Here is a 19,458-nt window from a genome sequence, read left to right as displayed (position 1 = left end):
TATAAACGACATTTTTAACCAAAAATTGATCGTGTAGTCGATTGAAGAATTTTTTTTTTCACTTTTACGAAAATATTAAAAAATAATTTGTTTTTTATAAACTGCCGTACAATTATACTTCCTCTGTTTCATATTAAGTATCATTTTAAACTGATTATTTTGTTACAAAATAAGTGTCACTTTATATTTCCAATGTAGATGTTTGGTAAATTTTCCAATTTTATCCCTACTAATTTAATGTATATACCAATAGAAAAATTGATTAATATATTAATAAGGGGTAAAATAGAAAATTTAATAATTTTTTTAATATGTGTGAGAAACTCTAAAATAACATTTAATATGAAATCTAAAATGACACTTAATATGAAATAGAGGGAGTAATTCATTTTTCAATCAGTTCTAAACTTTAAACTTCTAACAATATTTTCAGCAACCTAATTAAATTGCTAATTTTAACCATTTATTGTATCAGTCTGATTGGCAATTGAAGAAATAAATAAATCAACCTCCTACGCTTCAAATTTTGCTACCAGTCACATCAAATTTTCTTTTGTTCGGTGTGATTTTGATGTATGATTTTTGTTTTCGAAATGTGTCATATTAAAAAGGTCTTTGGAGAAAAATAAAACAAAATTGGAAAGCAGATCAAAATATCGTCCGTCAGATCATATACGTTGGCATATCCACTACGTGGCATACTATTATTGGGTTAATGAGATTTTTTACATTATCAGCAAAAAAAAAAAGATTTTAAAACTATTTGTTTTCTATTTATGAGAAAGAACACACATGTTGTTGGTTTACCTACCGGCTCTAGCAGGTAACGAGGAGAACCATTCATTATTGAGAGTAACCAAAATTGGAATAAATTACTTTTTCCAGGTTTTATAAGTTTTTATATATTTATGTATCTTTTAAGGTTGAAGACTTTGGTTACCACTTACCATGATGGGAAAGGGCACAAAAGTATTTTCTTGTGATGACTAAGATGGCAAGACACATGAGAAAACATCTCTAAAATTCTTCATTTCTAATCATTTTTATATTTTTTTCACTTTCTTTATATATTCTAACACTAACCGATGATTAACTTCCTCTCTTTTTTCTTTTCATGTCGACCAATTTTCAGGAATAGTGACAAATTCTATTACTCTTTTTCTAACTTTTAAAAGTTTTGGCAAACAGTGTTTTTTGGATGGTGTAACTAAACCATTAATAATACAAAATTTTAAACATAGATCATAGTTTTAAAATAGAGTTAAACTAATAATTTTGGAATCCCTCAAAAAATCATTAAAAGTATCATTTACTTCGTGATGATAACATTTATTTTCGAAATTGTATGATTTGCAGTACTCTTAGTTAGACCTTGTTCGTTTATTCATTTGGATGGACCATCTGAATGAACCATTCAAATATTGTTCATTTTTGTCAAAAAAAAAGAGCATCATCCAGAATCATTCACATGGATTATCTGAATAAGTTTTAAAATTTTAGGCAAAAAATTGAAACTCATTTGGATGATTCTAATTGGACAATTTAGATGGAAATAGTTCATCTAAAAATAACAGGAGAATTATTGATAGACCATCCAAGTGAACTATTTTTTTTATCTTGTTTGTTGGGTCATTTGACATTAAGACGAATCATTTAGATGTATCATTTAAATAGATCATTTAGATATAAATGCTAAATAATGAAACGAACAGGGCCTTAGTTTTTAATATACATATTTATAAACTCTTTATAATATTTATTGTGTCATGAATTTAACGGCTAGTTTTTTTTTTCTTGGTTAAATAAAAATATATATGAAGAAAATATTTGGTTTGTGATTATTTAATTTAAAACTGAAAGTACGACGTAGTACTCAAAGATAAATATTTGGTCGTACTGTTTTTGAGGATACTAGCATCCTAAACAATGGGTACCTAAATAGTACTAAACTGTAATATACAACAATGGTTTGTTTTAAGAATTTAAAAGTGTATATATATATATATATGCATACATTGAAGAAACAAACAATGTTGGGATGTGAATGGGATACATAATGATAGGAAATGTCAAAATCATGGGAGCCAACTAATTTGGGAGGATCTTTAGGGAAAATGTGTGGAAGAAGTGCGTGTCTACATTTTGGCTTTTCCCATGTAACGAAAAAAATCTACATCTTCGATTTTATTGGGAAAATGTATTTATGAACACTGGTCACAAACCACCTACCTCATTTTTCTCGTTATACTGGGTGTAAATGTGTAATCAGTAACACTTTTTTTTTTTTTTTGTCACAATAGATAGTTCCATTAGCCAAAATCTCTATTTTCGTAACTTTATATCACATAAATACATAATATATCATTTTTTTTTGGTCAAACATATACCATATTTATGAGATCCAACTATATTTATAATTGAAAAAAAATACAAATCTCAAAAATTAGAAACTTATTCATGTTTATTAGTTTAGATACTACTAAAATATTTTTAGTTTTATGTATTGTTTTCTTTATTTGTTATTTTCTATCATTTTTATTTATTTGTGTTGTTTCTATCCACTAAAAGTTTTAAAGCATTATATTATCAATCATACTTGATCTTATTTTATTTTGGTAGATACTGCATATATAAAATGGATGTATATACTCCGAATTTTACTATATATGCTCTTTGTTTTGTCAAAAAATACCTACATTTCTTCATTTATTATATTTTAACGTTATTTCTTATTTACTGTAAAACTCATAATTGTTTCCCACTGATATAAAATAGAATAAAAATCCAATAAGTTATTAATTTTGAAACATTATTCAATCAAAAATTTCCTAGGATATATTTCATTGATAATTTTTTAATAGATTGATGACATTTTTTTCCTTTTTCTAAATTGTTGACAAAAGATAAAAAAAATAGGACACGTAAGTATGTAACTTAGTGGTTTGTTTAGTGTGTGGTTGATGTGTCATTATCCAATTTTGAACTCGCATATTACATTCGTTGAATTCGAGCTGCGCAGCAGTCACTTTGTATTTCAAGTTTTGGCACCATTAAGAGAGTAGCTCATTCATTGGATTAGCCAACTCAAGATCCGGATCACTAATGTAAAAAATTACAATAAAAATTAGGTGTTGTTACAGGGATTATTTGTTTCCCTAGAAACTATAATCATCTAATTACGAAGTCGCAACCCATTAACATTTGTTTTCAGCAACTCCATCCAAAAAGATTATTATTTTACCAACACTCCAACAGGATCCAATCGAAATAAACTAAACAACTTGGAAAATAAATCAATATTGTTCCTCTTAAAACTATTTATGTTAAGCGATAAAACATTTAAGTACGCCACTTGCATACATATTTCCCTGTCGGCAAGGTGTCTGTCTACATTGCTTTGCTTTTATGATCGATCTCTCAGATATTTTAATGATACAAACAAGTAAACAACTATCCTTGGCATGCACGTTAATTTTAGTTAGAAAAATCACACGACGATACAATTTTATAGGTAACAGTTGATATTTTACTTGATTAAATTAATCTTATTTTAAGTTCTTTATCGCTTTTGAGTGGTGTCTTCAACTATGCTTGTTAGCATATGACTATTGAACTCTCATTTCCAATCAAGGCAGATAGCAAGTAATAAACATAAGTGATGATGTTCAATCAGTTTTTAATACTTTTCCTAACATCAAATTTTGATGGTAACACAATTCATTATAGTTTCTAGAACTAATTAGAAATCATACAATTAGGAAACCTAGTGGTGAAGAAACCATAAAGCACTTTTTGTCCGAGTAGTGTGGCCACTCTATCTAGTGCCATGAAACCGGAACGGCATGTGATTATCCATCGGGTAATACAGGCCATTGTGCTCAAATATCTATACATAATGTCTAAAATAACCAAAAATAAAACTATAAGAAATAGTTTAAGCGATTCACTTAGATTAAAATACACGTGATAGAGCAACTTACACATTTTTTTTCTTCTAATTAAACAACTCACAAAACGGAAAAGGTTGCTCCGACGTCGGAGATGTTACAAAAGTGACCGGAAAAATGGAAAAAATACTAATCCATTGATTCACTTAAACTTTGAACTATAGAGAAATATTTAATCTAAACAATAATTTTTTTTTTTTTTTTTGCATTCGTTCAAGTTTGAGATCCGTATTATTATATTTTAAATAAAAATATGTAGTTTATATTATAAATTCTTACAGAAAAGAGCACTTATTCTTTAGTTAATCTCGGTGAAGCATGTATTTATAGGAAAACTTCAATAAAGTATTTATATACACAGCAACCAGTGTTTGTCGAAATGAAATTAAAAGCCATAGGAAAAAATGAGAGACAGAGTCACAGAGAGAGAGAAAGGAAGAAACAAAACACAAGTTTGGTTAAAACGAGAGTCTCACGTGTTACTCATGCTCGTATGAAAATTAGGGATAATCTGGATAATGTGAAGAAGCTTACTGCTTTTTTTATAAGATTAGCGTTAAGACAATACTCTTTATCTTTTGAGTCAATCCCAGCCGTTGGATCATCTAAGATCTAACCCACCTTGTTGACCAATGCGATCGAGCCGTTAGTACAATGCCGTCCAAGAGAGAGGGCTTTACAACAGTCGTATGTTTTAGATGTATTCTTTTAAACCTAAACGGCTAAACCTTCAATATCTACATCTCATTTCTCAATCTTGATATGTGGTTAATGGGGATTGGGGGTAATACTCTATATTTGGTTTAATTAGTGTTTACCAAGGATTTAATACTACTTTTACACTAAATTTTTGAGTTTTAGTTTTTACAAAATACTAGTTACTAAAATTAATAGACAATCTCTAATCTACAAAACTTTTGGGAGATTTTGACAACATCATCATTATCATCAAACACCATTCCTCAGCTTCACGAAGCTATGCATGATCAATGAATTCATGGAAGCAGCCAAAGTCCAGCTCGAGTCGTACTCATCACCCACAATTCTACAACAATATCAGTCCACTCATCATAGAGACCATATAACGATCAGTACCATCCTCTAATGGCATATTTGGACCATATCCACCACCAAAGCCAAAAATGGTACGCAACAAAATCACATTAATACAAAATACCTACTAGTATATAACAAGCATAGGTAATAATTAGAAGAAAAAAAAAAAAGTTATTGCAGTGATCATTACTCTTGTTTTGTTCGAAACTTAAAAAAAAAGGTTGATGTTTTTATTGGATGTATTGAATGTCTCCTATGAATTATTGGCAAAAACTCATAATACTATTTTTGACGTCAAGGTCATAAACCAAAGCATTGACCAAAAAAGCAGTCCTAAACCGGATTTTAAAACCCAAACCAAAACCGAAAAAAAAGAGAAAAACCGGAAACCTGTTCAGCCTGTAAACCACTGCCAAAAAAGGACCAACAACATTATGTTAATTTTTTATTATTATAAAGTTTTATTATTATTATTATTATTGTATTAATAATACAAATTATAGTTATAGAAAGAGAAAAATAAAATAAAAAAATGTTTAAGTAATAGTATTATAAATAAAAAGATTGGTCCTCTAAAAATGGGTCTGAAATGTTCCCTCACACGTCTCCTTCTATCTTCTTCTTCTTCTCCAATTAAACTAAAAACTAAAACTGTCTCTCGCCGGCGGTAACTTTTCCCGGCGACGAAACTTTTCTCCTCCGCCGTGTTTCCTAAACTTTTATCCTCAGTTTCAATGACGCTTCACCGCTAAAAAAACCTTTTAGAAAAAATCTCCCTTCTTCTTCCTCAAAACGAACTCCGATCATCTCGAGCTTTGTGATTTGTGAACTTCTTCACACGATGTTGGATCTTAACCTCGACGCCGATTCACCTGATTCGACTCAGTACGGTGACTCGTACTTAGATCGGCAAACATCAGACGGCTCCGCCGGGAATCGTTTAGAAGAGTCCGGTACATCGACGTCGTCTGTTATCAATGCCGACGGAGACGAAGACTCTTGCTCTAATACTCGTGCCTTCACTCTCAGTTTCGATATTTTAAAAGTCGGAACCAGTAGTAGCGGCGGAGAGGAAACTCCCGTCGCCGGCGTTACTACTAAGGAGTTTTTTCCGGTCACCGGAGACTGTGGACATCTGCGAGATCTCCAAGGATCTTCGAGCTCTAGAAGCTGGATTGATCTTTCTTTTGACGGAGAAACGAAATTAGCTGCTCCGGTACCGGTTCCGGTACCGACTCCGGCGCCGGTTCCGGCTCAGGTGAAGAAGAGTAGGAGAGGACCAAGGTCGAGAAGTTCACAGTATAGAGGAGTCACTTTCTATAGAAGAACTGGTCGTTGGGAATCACATATTTGGGATTGTGGCAAACAAGTCTATTTAGGTAAACTAACTAACTACTAGAGACATGTTTCAGTTATATAAAAATGGTTTCTTGATAGATTCAAGATTTGATTATTTTTTTAACTTTGTTTGTTGGATTCAACGTAGGTGGTTTCGATACTGCTCATGCTGCAGCTAGGTATTTTTTTTTTGGATTGTGTTTGTTTGTTCATCTCATCAGCTTTGTTTCGGGTTTTGATAAGTGTGTTTGTAATTTGCAGAGCTTATGATAGAGCTGCGATCAAATTTAGAGGTGTTGATGCTGATATCAACTTTACTCTTGGTGATTATGAGGAAGATATGAAACAGGTTTTGTAGATTTTAAGTTTTTTGAATTTTCCTTATAGCAAAGGTTTTGTTTTGTTTTGGTTTGGTTTAACTTTTTTATGTAGGTACAAAACTTGAGTAAGGAAGAGTTTGTGCATATACTTCGTCGTCAGAGCACGGGGTTCTCGCGGGGGAGTTCAAAGTATCGAGGGGTTACATTACATAAATGTGGGAGATGTGAAGCTAGGATGGGTCAGTTTCTTGGTAAAAAGTGAGCAGCTTTTTTTTTTTTTTTTTTTTTTTTTTTTTTTTTTTTTTTTTTNTATGCTTTCAATATTTAGAAAAAGGGGATGGATATAAGTGTTTTGTCTTTGAAAATGAGACTTAGAGGAATGAGTAATGATCAACCTCAAAAAAAGAGTTAAGCTGAATGCTTAGCAATGGTGATTTTAAGATGCTTGAATTGCAGGTATATATACCTTGGGCTGTTCGACAGCGAAGTAGAAGCTGCAAGGTCCTTAAAATGATCTTGAATTTTACCAGAAACCTCTTAGAAAGAGACCTTTCCTTTTGTTTTCAAAATCCTCCAACATAAGTTTCTCTCTTACTGAACACAATTTCTTGGAAACAGGGCTTATGACAAGGCTGCAATCAACACCAATGGTACGGAAGCAGTCACAAACTTTGACATGAGTTCATACCAAAATGAGATTAACTCTCAGGCCAATAACGAAGGTAATCAGTTTCGTATGAAAAACCTTTCATTTTCAATCTATAAAAACGGTTCTGATTCTGATTGTTTTAATCTATATGAAGGTGGCCATGAGAAACTTGATCTCAACTTGGGAATGTCTCTTTCTCCTGGAAATGCACCAAAGCAAAACGAGAGGCTCTTTCACTTCCCTTCTAATACTTATGAAACACAGCGTGGAGTTAGCTTGAGGGTAATAACTTCAAAATATCAGTCTCTACTCATGAATCAGTGTGTTTCAAAACGTTACTAATTGTGTCTTTAAAACAACCTGTAGATGGATATCGAGTTTATGGGAAAGCCTGTGAATACACCTATTCCTTATGGATCCACGGACCATCGCGTTTACTGGAACGGAGCATGCCCTAGTTATAATAATCCCATCGAGGTAAAAAGATAGAGGTGAAATAAAAACACAACACAATTGCAACAAACAGAGACAATGTGAGATAATGTTTTGTTTTTCATTTCCAGGGAAGAGCAACAGAAAAGAGAAGTGAAGCTGAAGGGATGATGAGTAACTGGGGATGGCAGAGACCGGGGCAAACAAGCACGGTGCAACAGCAGCCTCCTGGACCACAACCACCACCACCACCATTGTTCTCAGTTGCAGCAGCATCATCAGGATTCTCACATTTCCGGCCACAGCCTCCCAATGACAATGCGACTCATGGTTACTTTTATCCACAACCTTAACTTACAAAGGAGGGGACATATGAGAGAGTTTTTAGCCTCTACTATAGTTTAGTCCCCTTAATTTGTCATTTGGGTAGATTTTTACATACAATGATCTGATTTTTTTTTTTCCAAATTTAGTGAAAAAATTTGGTTTTTTTTTTTTTTTTTTTAAATGGGGGAGAGAAATGTGTGTGTTTTGTGGTAATATGAAAAGTCATTATCATATAATATGGTTTGTTTATGTGAAAAATATGTTTCTTAGTAAGAGGACTCTTGAAACTTGGAAGGTACAATTTGCGAATAAAGGTATACTGTACTAAAAAATATGATGATGAGGATTTTGTCGTTTAATGTGGGGTTTGATATAGACATATATAATTTAATAACACTGTTGAAAAGAACAGTAAAGAGAGATAGATAGTGATAGGATAATATAAGGATGTGACAATTTTGGCTGCCTCTTCGGAACCCGAAACGATTTGGCAAAAAACACTACATTCCTATTTGTGTGTGTATTCCGGATATAGAGCCAAATATAACATAAGTAACTTATTCTTATAGTCACGTGTGGAATACAGTACTTGACTGTTTGGAGGAGTCATGTGTACATGTGGGGGATGTGGTTAAAACTTTTGGAATAGATTGGGATAGATTGGATGCTTAATGCTTTATATATTTTCTATAGTTATTTTATTATATTGAACAAGATTTATTTTAAAAAACAATTGTAAAGCAAAATGTTGAAAACACCACATAAAAAATGTTGACAAAAAAAACAACAAAGGAAATTAATGATTTTGATTGGTAATTGTATCACTTTAACCACTACTTTTTGTTTGTTTTAAAATGACATTTTTTTCAGTAAACCAAAAGGAATATCATAACCGATTTATATCAAAATATTATTTTTAACTTTCCTTTTTGTGTCATTTTTTATTTTTTGTTTTGTATTGTTTTTAATTATTCTATTAAAGTTTAGTATTTTTTTTTATCCGCTACAAACATATGTAATGTAATATAGAGAATAGGAGAAGAAAACATGACCAAACGTTCTTTTTTTTTAAAACATCTAGAATTTCATTGATAAACTTGGTTACAAACCAAGGTAGATTACAACAGAGAGGAAAACAAGATCCAAACAAGGAAAATAAATGCTGGCGGACTACAAGAATGTCCCCAAAGTCAATAGCCACAAGAGGCAAAGAAGGATTACAAACAGTCGATCATACAAGGAGAAGAAAAGGAACTAAGCTCTATATTTGAGTAAAGGCATGAGAGATTCCCACCAAGCTTCCCTTAAAACCCTGTTAATGTCGAAAGCACGGAATACCATACACCAAAGACAACCAGAGAGCAAATCGACAGAGAGGAAAGCAGGAATCCAACACGACCAGAGACACAAATACAACTTCCAGCACACCTCACCAGCTGATTAGAGAGAGCTAAAAACACTAGGGAGAAGGCCAAAACCTTAAAAACGACAGGAGACAAACCATGCAAGATCAGCTATTCTTACACGCGGACACTCGTCGAACCAGCTTCAGCCACCTACAGACTTAAAACTGACGACGTCCTCGCAAGAGAAGAAATAGATAATGAATCCACTGCTTCAACTAAAACCTAACTCTAAGACTTCCAAAAGGAAATTCGAAGGAAGGCTAGTAGGTGACTCAACAACAAATTACCATCCAAATGGCTCACACCAAGGGCAGAGGCAGTAAGGTTGGAGGGTGGTCAGCCTGACCCCATTAAAAAAAAAAAATTAGTATGCTTTTAGGTATAAATAACAAAATGACTCCTCTAAATTTTGTAATTTGATCCCTTTAAATTTAAAACTTTAATCTTGACCCTTATAAATTTTGCATTTTGACCATATTAAAACAAAATTTGCATTTTGATCCTCCAAAGATTAGCATTTTTACTCCATAGAAAGAAAAAAATTTCATTTTTAACCCCTTAAAGTTTATATTTTTTACCCTATTAAAAAAAAAATTCTTTTGACCCTTTCAAACTTTGACTCTGGCTCCGCCACTGGCTCACACCAAAAATAAATCTAGAGGAAAAACTAATCTCAAACCAGCAAGAAGACTCTAAGTAGAGGTGGAATAAAATTCCAGATTTAAAACCTAACCTGACCAAAACGTTCTAAATAATTTTTTTTTTTGAAGGATATCTCTATTTGTATCAGTCAACAAAAATTTGAAGATATTTTGTTGTTATAGTTGTTATACCAAATTGTCAAGCTGAAAGCAAAATAAGAGAGAGATTCCCAATCTCTCCTGTTCTGTCAAATCAAATCTCTAAGTCTATCTACCGTTCGGGGTAATGTAAAATGATATTCATTCAGTAAGATGTGATGTCTTTGGTTATAAAAAAAGAAAAGAAAAAAAAAGATGTGATGTCTTAAGAAACTGAATTATTATTCCAAATATGACTCGTATCCTATGCCTTTATCAGTCAATCTAAAAACTCACATGTTTCTTTAAACAATATTATTATTATCCTTCTTTTAGAAATAAAACAGGAATACCACTATCTTCACTTGACCATTGATCGAACAAAGAATTGTGTTCTTATGATGTGCATGTGGAGTCACATACTCACATTCACATTAAAAGGATTTAGTCTGTCGCTAAATTTCTTAAGAAGATCACTACTCTGTTGTGTTTGTTCGGCTATATTTGGGCTAACTCAATTAAGAATGAACCAAAGTTTATTGGTTTAATTTAATATCGTGTAAAATGATTTGACCTCTTGTTGTATATTTCGTCGTTTTATGTTTCTAATACCGTTTGAACACAAAAAAAAAATGTTTCTAATACAGTTTTTTACAAGGTTTTCAATTTTATTTATTTTCTTTTAACATATTAATTGATGATATCAAATAGAAAATACATTAATTATGATAAACAGGAAAATTAAATACGGAGTATTTTTTAAATATGTGTGGAAAACATTCAAGGACAACTAATTTGAAATGGAGAGAAATATAGTCAAATCGTGTAATACCAATTTTTTTTATATATATTTTACAGTTTTTCAAAACTTAACTTAAAAAATGTTTGGATCTTATCTTACTAATATCTCGATAATTTGAAACGGATTGAGATTTTTTTAACCTAGTACTCCAAGTCTCCAACCAGGATTATAAAAACAAATCCAATGGATGGTAGCACTACAGTTAAAGCACATAAACCTTAAATGACTAAATGAGGGTAATACAAAAGTACTATAGTAAGAGTCCATCCAAACCAAACCACACTTAAAAGTACTGTAGAAGGGCGTGAATTGTGTGTGTGTGGACACGACAAAATCTGAAAGCCAGATAACAACGTTTTCTACGCTCAAGCAAATTGGGGCCAAGTAAAAAAAAGAAGATAAGGAATAGTTTCTATCAAATTAAATACGATGAGTAAATGACCAATTTCTGAGCAGACCGGGTACTAAATATACATCGATGGGAGATTTATTATTAAGCATGTACTAGTATGAAATTGCGTAGGGTATATAAGGTAGTCAGCAGGAGGAACAAAGGCAACAAATGCATAAAAGGAAAATAAATACGAATGATGACCTACATTGTCGGAAGAATCCTAAATATAAACAATTGTATTTTTTTACTGGCACAAAACGAGACAACGTGAGACGATTGTGAAAAAACATAATGGGTCCAATCCTTAAAAACAAAATTGTTATTTATTATGTAATCGAATCAAAGAGGAGGTGTCTCTTGCAAATTTATAAAATATCTTGCACTAAACTAATATAGGATTTTGTTGGTGTGATAGAATACTAAGATAAGAAACAACCCATCTCACTTTGTTTACTAATCATATGTTTTGTCAGAACACAAAAGCTGTTATTTAATTAGTGCTTATCTTAACTGTTTTGGCATGATCCATGTTAATTAGTCAACTAATGATTTCTTTTTAAGACTAGTTGCATTTTGGTGTGATTCAATTAGTTTGGTTTTGATATGCAAATTTAAGAGAAAGATAAATCTTATGAAACCTTCTAAAATCCATATTTGACATTTTAAAAACCAAAAGGAAATGTTATAAAATTCATAAACCAATAAAAACCTTCCTAGAGCTTTTTTACAACCACCTTTCTAAGTAACCAGAAGAGGATTTAAGGGTCCAGACTGATGATGGTTTATCAGTCACAGACCAAAGGCAGACCAAGAAGCTCACTGATTCTGACAACTGGTGCTTAAATCCTGAACGTCCCATTGTAACCCGGGATCCAATTTGCTGACCCAACAAGTTTCTCGTTTTGGAGTCTGTTTCGAGTTTGGATCTCATTACTCATCATCAACCCATCCCAGTGACCATTAAGATTAGGCAAGGCCAGGTTTCTAGACAGTATGTTATTGCCTTGAGATTGATCTATAATCCTTGCGGCCATCCCCAGTGAATCAGTGAATCGACAGTTTTGATGTGTAGATAAAGGACTCTGCATTACCGCTTGTTGGTGTTGTTGGAGCTTTGCCGCGTTTCCAAACATGTTTGCGTTTCCTTGAAAGTTTGGTCTGTAATCTAGGCTTCCGTTCTCAAAGCCTTGACCAACGGCCATAATAGCAGGATCCATAAATTGAACATCTTCAATTGGTAGTGAATGCTGATATGGATTACCTAGTGATGCTGAATCAGCAAACCGATGATTTCCTACAAATAACAAGAACAAATTTTTCAATTTATCTAGCAGCAACATATGTGATACATCCATAAGAACCCAATCAACTTTATAGAACTATAAATTACCTGAAATACCATAAAAAATCTGATGTTCTCTCCCATTTGAGGAGAAGCCTGGAGGAGGAGGCCGACTTAGAACTGAAAATCCAGGTGGTGCTGATACCGGACTTCTTGGAACAGCTACAAGACAAAACAAAGGATTGATTAAGATTACACAAATGCATCAATCCCAATAATTTGTAGGCACTCTGGCGGACATGCTTGTAAGACGTGCCTAAGACAATATCCGGGAAGCATAATATTTCCGTAACCAAGAAACATATTACTCAAAACAGTGAGACATGCCAAACACAAGAGCAATTTATTCATTTTCAACACCTAACATACTGATACGCTTGAACTAGCACATGATGTCACAAAAATATATATTGATCAGGCATACACAGTGTTTAAATCCAAATTTAACTAGAAATAACCAGTTTGTTGCAGGATAAGTAAACATGAGATAAGAATATAAAATAACAACATAGAAGGCTAGAAGCTAATGGTTAAAAGGATGAGAAATTAACACTCACAAGTAGGGTTATAGGATGAGGGCAGAGTGGACCTTTGTGTGACATAATCTATTCCCTTGGGATAACCGGATGAAAGACCATTATACGTCCCAAACATACCCATATTGGCACTCTGCCGTTCTGAAGAATTCTGGTATAAGTCACTGCCAGGTGAGATCTGGTTGAAGGAGTTATAAGAAGCAAAAGCTTGATCCTTTGAATTCTCTTGCCTTGCAAAAGAAAACCGGGATTGGCAATCCTCAACTTTACTGGAACTGGCTAGCTTAAGAGATCTGGCCTCTTCGTCACTTTCCCCATATAGCTTTGCAAAGTTATGAGGTGAAGTTAAGTATTCATCAAGATCTAAAGACATTATATCTGCAATTATTCTTTCATCTATTTCATTCCTAGAGTTTTCTTGTGACTCAACGAAACACTTTCCAATTGGCTGTGTGTCCCTTGCTTTGTCAGGAAACATAATAGAATGGTCAAGACTGCCGTTCAAATGATTGGGCTTACTAAGTGGCATCTCGGTATATCCATGTGAGATGGGTGCTACATTACTTCCTCTGCTTTCAGAATAGGAGGATCCACACACAGTCTTGGTTTCATCATGCTCAGCCTTATACTGGGATGAACAAGGCTGCATACAATTTAACGTGCGTAGTAAACCATTGGGCTGAACTTCTGGATCCTTGAGTCTTTGTCTATTGAACAATGATATATCATCCTCAGCTTCAGGATACCGGTCTGTTACCAACTGAGACGTCAAAGCAGTACCTGCATTAACTTCTGCTCTCAAGACAACAACCTCATTTGTGTCAGTTCTACCAGACTTCCGTAATGGCTGAACTTCTCTAGGCTCATTGACACAACGCTGTAGATGGTCTTGGGACATTTCTGTATGAGACGAATTTACAGAAGCATGATTGAAATGAGAACTGTCAGATCTTGGTGTTATAACACTATTTGCAGCCACTGACACAGCATCGCTGCATACACTCTGTATTCTTCTGTTAGTCATTTTGTGTCCATTAGACACCATGGATTTACAAGGCTGAGAAGTATGTTCTGGAAAGTCTGCGCAATCCGACGGCTCACTAATAGCTCTACTTTTATCCACACTGGCAGAGACTACTTCCCTACTATTAGTGATCTGGGTCCTATTAGACAAGGAAAGCTCAGGAAAATCATTTTGACCATCCAATAGGTTTTGAGGTTTCAAAGCATTTCCATGTTCAGTACGATTATCCTCTAATGCTGGCTTCTTTAATTCATCACTGTGAGATGAAGACATCTGTGTGGGATTTGTTGCAACTGCAGATGAAACTGTAGCAGATTTCTCTCTTAAGGGTTCCCTAGAAGATGGTGTACTCGGTACTGAAGACTGGCTTGAAGAATGCATTCCCCTGAAAAACCGTTAGAAGTTTCTCAGACAAAGCAGGTACACCAATTGAAAAAAAAAAACTATCATAAGAATTAAGTGTACCACAAGGCTCCGGCGGGAAGGGTAACAGACTGACTGTTGCTGTCATTTGGAGGAGAACTTTTAGCGACAATATGTGCATTCTGCATAGGAAAAAAGGGAGAAAAAAGAAAGAAACCAAAAGCAGAATATATCATACATAAACACATCTAATTCTCATATAGTATAACAGCATATGAATATACTGAGCAGAAACAATTTCAAGAGGCTTCAGGAAGAGCGGGCAACTTACATTCAAAACAACTTTTGGAATTTTTCTTGTGCTAGACTCATTATCAACATACTCATCAACTGGTGGAGGTAACATGCTCCCTGAGCGCCGCATATAATTATCCCTCCAACCAGTAATTTCTTGAACCATTCTCCTATTGAAACAGCAAGAGAATCAGAACCAACGAAGCACAACATATAGAGCAGAAGAAAGAACTGATGCAATATCATATCTCTTCCAAGCCTCATAACAGATGAAAGTTAAAAGAAAACCAGCTAGTGAACAAGTTCACATCTGCATCTACAAATATGTATTAAGGTCAATTAAATTATACTTAACCAACAGAGCCCACTACCAGCATTACCGAAAGAAATAAACACAATCTATTTCATTTAACTGAGAAGGCAAAGCATAATCAAGATAATTGACGTTAATTTACCTCATGTGCACTGATATGGTCTCATCTTTTGTGAAACTATCCTCTTGGGCACCAAACTCATGCAAATAAAGGCATTCGGCATTGGTGCAAGGCTGCAGAAACAAAAAGGCATCCATGAAACACAACTGGATTTGTATTTAAGTATTTAAAGGGAACTAATGAGCGAATGAAAGAAAATCTCTGATTACCATGTTTCTCAACCACGCATGACAATACTTCATGGTCCCAAAACATGCCCTAGTGACATCCAAAAAATATGAGAAGTTGAACCACAGAATCCATAACCTACATAACTAATTTTGAAATAAAGGAAACATCACATACTTCAAATTTCTACCATCCAATATAAATCCATGTACTGATCGGATACATCGAATTGCTTCCTCCTCTTTGGAGTAAGTAATATATCTGGGAAATTTCAGTTTTGGAGCCAAAAAGAAATGATGATGTTAGTACAATGAAGTTTGTTAAAGCAAATCTGTCTAACAGACCACAAAAAGAAAGGAGGTTCTGCTTAGCTATATGGAATCAAAAATATTTAGTTCATCCTAGATACCATTATCAGAATATGTAAGGAAATACGGATACATACACACTGCAACTATTGTTCGGAAATTGTTGGACAGCCCCAGCTGCAGTCCGAGACATTGCTACTTTAACGACTTTTCCATATTGACCAAAGTATTCTCTTCGCTGAAAAAGCTGCGTACATAAAAACCAGATTAATGAGAAGAAAACGGTGAATTCTTTTCAAAGTAAATGTGAGTGCGAAGGAGATAAGTTAAGCTGTTTAAAATTACATCTTCATCTGCCAGATCAAAAGGCAAGCTCATAACGTAAACCAGATTTCTCTGGATGACTCTCACACCAGTTAGATCTTTCTTTCCCTCTGAAGGTTTAGACTTCACCTTCTGTGACTTTTTCCGGTCATTGTTAAGTTCAGCAACCAACCTGGTGAATTATCAGAAAAGGAGGAAAAGTTTTTTACAAGTTTAACAGAAACAAAAATAAAAGGCTTGCTTTCAGCTTCAGAAATACCTTTCACAGTTGACTGTCATCCCAACAATCTTTTCCTTATCATAAGGGGTACGACATGCAGGGCAGCGACCCTCTGTCTTATCTTTCTCAGCCATCTCTATAATATGATGCCAACACCAAACACATATCTGCACAAAGCACAATGGTATTTACATTAAAAAAAGGTGACAGCTTATATATCACCACAGTGGCACAATAAATGAATCAAACATAAACGAACAGGTAAACAAGATAAGAATGAGTAATGTCAGTCTTAAACATCGATAATAACAAAGGGTGCATTCTCAAGATACCAATGTAGGTCAACCAAGATGAAACAGTTAAAAGAAAACAAATCATGGTCCTTTCCAACAGATGACAGTTCCACAGAGGCATGTGTAAACAATATATACGCCATAAAGAGTTAAACAGAAGCTCAGATTCTTTTCATGACTATTTGGTGCTTAAACTCAAAACAATATTCCAAAAAGAAACAAACTGTTCATAGCAAATTGCATTGAAATTAACACCCTCAAATAAACATATCAACTGCCAATGATTTTCAGACTAATACACCAAGAACACAAAAACACATTCTGCTCAAACAGTGACAAAGAGAACAAAGTCTGGTGGTAAGCCAAGCCACATATGAAGGGAAGGGGAAGGTTGTTATCTAACCTGATAGCCACATTTGCAAGGTTTAAGATGTTGATCAGTCAAGTCCATCTCCTCAGCACAGAGAGGACAAGTCTTTTCTCCTTTCTCATTCATCCTTTACCTAATTAAATTTTTTAATAAACAATTATTAGAATCAGAACATAAAAAAAAAATCCACAATTTGCCAATTAATTAAAAAAAGAAGAGAAAACTAAAGCAACTATAGACCCTTCTTAAGTCCATAAGCAAAATAGTCTGAAAACAAAATCCCTAGACCAAAAGACAAAACACAAAAAAAAAAGGAACAATTTTTTTGTTTTTTTTTGGTTCCAACTCTCAGAAACCTTGAAAACATTATTATCAAGCAATGTAAAACCTTAACCACTCCAAATTCCGACGAGAGACTCTCTTAGAGAAGATAAAAAAAAAAAACTGAGAATTTGGTGGAGGAAATTGTGAGTCCGTACCTTTGGAATCAACGAAACAAAAACCCTAATTCGTACGTTAGGGTTTGAGGAAACGCGAATTGGAGAATTCGGTGGTGAGATAAGAGAGAGAGAGAGAGAGAGAGAGATAGAGAGAGAGAGAGAGAGTAAGCGACGGTATTGTTAGAGGAAGGAGAAGAAGAGATTGAGAGAGAGAGGAGAATCGAAGATTTTGAGGAAGAGACGGGAAAAAAAAAATAAAAACTGGTTTAAAAAAAACTCTTCTCTGTGTGTGTGTGTGTGTGGCTAAACCTTTGTTCGCCAATGGCTGGTGTTTTTTTTTTCTTTTTTCAAAGGTTGTCAAATTTCAATTTTGTCAATTAAATGATACTCTTCTCTCTATATAATATCATTATTTTTATTATTATACCTAATTTATCTTATTCAAGTTCAATGTTTTTTTTCATTGACGGCAAGTTATTTTTCATGTTGAATTGAAAGTGCATTAACATGTCACATTTCTAGGTTTTCTAATTTTTTTTTTTTTAAATTGTTTCAAATATATTTGGTTTATTAATTTTGACTGGATAAAATATCAATTTGGGTCGTGGTTAAAAGTTAAAACAGTTAGTCCGGTTTAGTAATTGTTTTTGGTTTATAGTTTTTTTAAACACAAACACTAAGGCCGGTTTAGTCCGGTCTATGAAATGTTTTTGGGTTTTTTTTTTTTGTAGTTTAAAACACAAACACCAAGTCCGGATTTAACTGAAACACTTTGTGTAGAGAGTTGTGTCTCCACGACTTGGACCTGTTTGTGACATGGGTGAGTTTGGTACTTGTTACGGCGATAAATTCATATCAGTTAAAACCAATCATTTTCTAAACAATTTAAATTTTAGATTTTGAAGTTTATTTATTCGACTTGATCCTATCTAAACTCAACAATAAGATTTAAGAGATTTACTTATCCATTTTTTAAAAATCAACTAAAGGTTTGATGTTACAACTATTCTTCTGCCACTTCTCATCCTTTTTTTTGGAAGCCCGGAAGTTACATTGCGCCAAAGGCTTGCTGTCAAACTAACATTGTTTCATTCATCAATAAGCAGCATTAATTATCTGATAATGTTCTGATTTGCTAATTGTTCATACAAAAGAAAATTTTACACCAATTTCCGATTTAATAACTTGACTTATTATTATTCGTAGCAAACTCCCACTATCCATCCTCGGTTAATTGAAATCATCCATTTTTTCATTAAGAGAAGCACATTCATGGCAAGCCGAGGCCCGAGAGATATGCACATTACTCATCATTATACATATGTTTTAATTTAAGGGTAAAAAATGATTGCCTACATATGGTTCCATAAATTTCATTTATATCTCAAACCTTCAAAAATTCCATGACAGGGATGTATGTATATATATATATCAAAAAGAAATAAGAAAAAAAAAATACTCGAAAAGTGATCTAACTTGTCCACTTCTGACATTAACTACTACGGCATAACATATACCAATTTCAAGGATTCGGTTAAAAAGTTTCAAAAAAAAAAAGAAAAAGATGAAGCAGAGGAGTTACCGTATAATGAGTTTTGGGGTTTTGGAAAAAGCCAATTTTTCTTCTATATATATATTTTTTGGGGAAGATTTTGGGAAAGTGGGATGTGCAAATGGCTGAGGACTTTACGGTTTTATTCATCGTCATCTGAGATTAAAGCGAAAGAGAAAGGCTTGAACTTGTAACCATCTCCATGGAAGAACTTCCCCATGAATTCAACCCAGTGAAGACGCAGAGCATGGAGAAATGCACTTAGTGTTTCCATCATCAGAAGTATAAACGCTGTTGCAAACGCAAATACCGCTACTCCGATTAACCGGATCAATATGTT

The 19,458-nt window shown here is 33.7% G+C and overlaps 3 protein-coding genes across 4 annotated transcripts in view; 1 reads left to right on the top strand and 2 right to left on the bottom strand.

Moving 5' to 3' along the window:
• On the top strand, nucleotides 5,579-8,358 carry LOC104786846 (ethylene-responsive transcription factor RAP2-7). Of its 2 annotated transcripts, XM_010512301.2 has the most exons (9): nucleotides 5,579-6,382; nucleotides 6,490-6,520; nucleotides 6,603-6,690; nucleotides 6,774-6,919; nucleotides 7,118-7,162; nucleotides 7,280-7,383; nucleotides 7,465-7,592; nucleotides 7,677-7,787; nucleotides 7,874-8,358. In XM_010512301.2, exons 1-9 carry the CDS (start codon nucleotides 5,845-5,847, stop codon nucleotides 8,093-8,095), a joined length of 1,413 nt encoding a protein of 470 aa, XP_010510603.1. In that variant the 5' UTR covers nucleotides 5,579-5,844; the 3' UTR covers nucleotides 8,096-8,358. The 2 variants fall into 2 exon arrangements, with proteins under 2 accessions (XP_010510603.1, XP_010510604.1); XM_010512302.2 differs by lacking the exon at nucleotides 7,118-7,162.
• Nucleotides 12,068-17,917, bottom strand: LOC104786845. Its single transcript, XM_010512300.2, has 13 exons — nucleotides 17,606-17,917; nucleotides 17,160-17,259; nucleotides 16,503-16,630; nucleotides 16,265-16,415; nucleotides 16,057-16,166; nucleotides 15,789-15,872; nucleotides 15,653-15,701; nucleotides 15,465-15,556; nucleotides 15,047-15,179; nucleotides 14,818-14,897; nucleotides 13,350-14,737; nucleotides 12,841-12,954; nucleotides 12,068-12,744 (listed from the first exon to the last, which is right to left on the bottom strand). The coding sequence occupies exons 2-13, from the start codon at nucleotides 17,250-17,252 to the stop codon at nucleotides 12,290-12,292; spliced, it is 2,877 nt and encodes a 958-aa protein (XP_010510602.1). The 5' UTR covers nucleotides 17,253-17,259; nucleotides 17,606-17,917; the 3' UTR covers nucleotides 12,068-12,289.
• The window catches only part of LOC104786844 (V-type proton ATPase subunit a1-like), a 7,358-nt gene continuing 6,828 nt past the window's right edge, over nucleotides 18,929-19,458 (bottom strand). The window contains exon 19 of the mRNA XM_010512299.1: nucleotides 18,929-19,233. The gene's annotated coding sequence lies outside the window, so the exon portion shown is untranslated. The remainder of the gene's footprint in view (nucleotides 19,234-19,458) is intronic.

Source organism: Camelina sativa, chromosome 5 (genome assembly GCF_000633955.1).
Source record: "Camelina sativa cultivar DH55 chromosome 5, Cs, whole genome shotgun sequence".
NCBI classification, from domain to species: domain Eukaryota; kingdom Viridiplantae; phylum Streptophyta; class Magnoliopsida; order Brassicales; family Brassicaceae; genus Camelina; species Camelina sativa.
This window is presented reverse-complemented; position numbering and strand designations above follow the sequence as displayed.

What these genes read in the sequence shown, in the direction of transcription:
- LOC104786845 (XM_010512300.2), bottom strand. Translation starts at nt 17,252, where the DNA reads ATGAATGAGAAAGGAGAAAAGACTTGTCCTCTCTGTGCTGAGGAGATG. An exon ending in CTTGCAAATGTGGCTATCAG is followed by an intron (nt 16,631 to 17,159) that starts GTTAGATAACAA and finishes TGCTTTGTGCAG; the next exon opens with ATATGTGTTTGGTGTTGGCA. An exon ending in TTGGATGGTAGAAATTTGAA is followed by an intron (nt 15,702 to 15,788) that starts GTATGTGATGTT and finishes GGATGTCACTAG; the next exon opens with GGCATGTTTTGGGACCATGA.
- LOC104786846 (XM_010512301.2), top strand. Translation starts at nt 5,845, where the DNA reads ATGTTGGATCTTAACCTCGACGCCGATTCACCTGATTCGACTCAGTAC. An exon ending in GGTCAGTTTCTTGGTAAAAA is followed by an intron (nt 6,920 to 7,117) that starts GTGAGCAGCTTT and finishes CTTGAATTGCAG; the next exon opens with GTATATATACCTTGGGCTGT. An exon ending in AGCGTGGAGTTAGCTTGAGG is followed by an intron (nt 7,593 to 7,676) that starts GTAATAACTTCA and finishes AACAACCTGTAG; the next exon opens with ATGGATATCGAGTTTATGGG.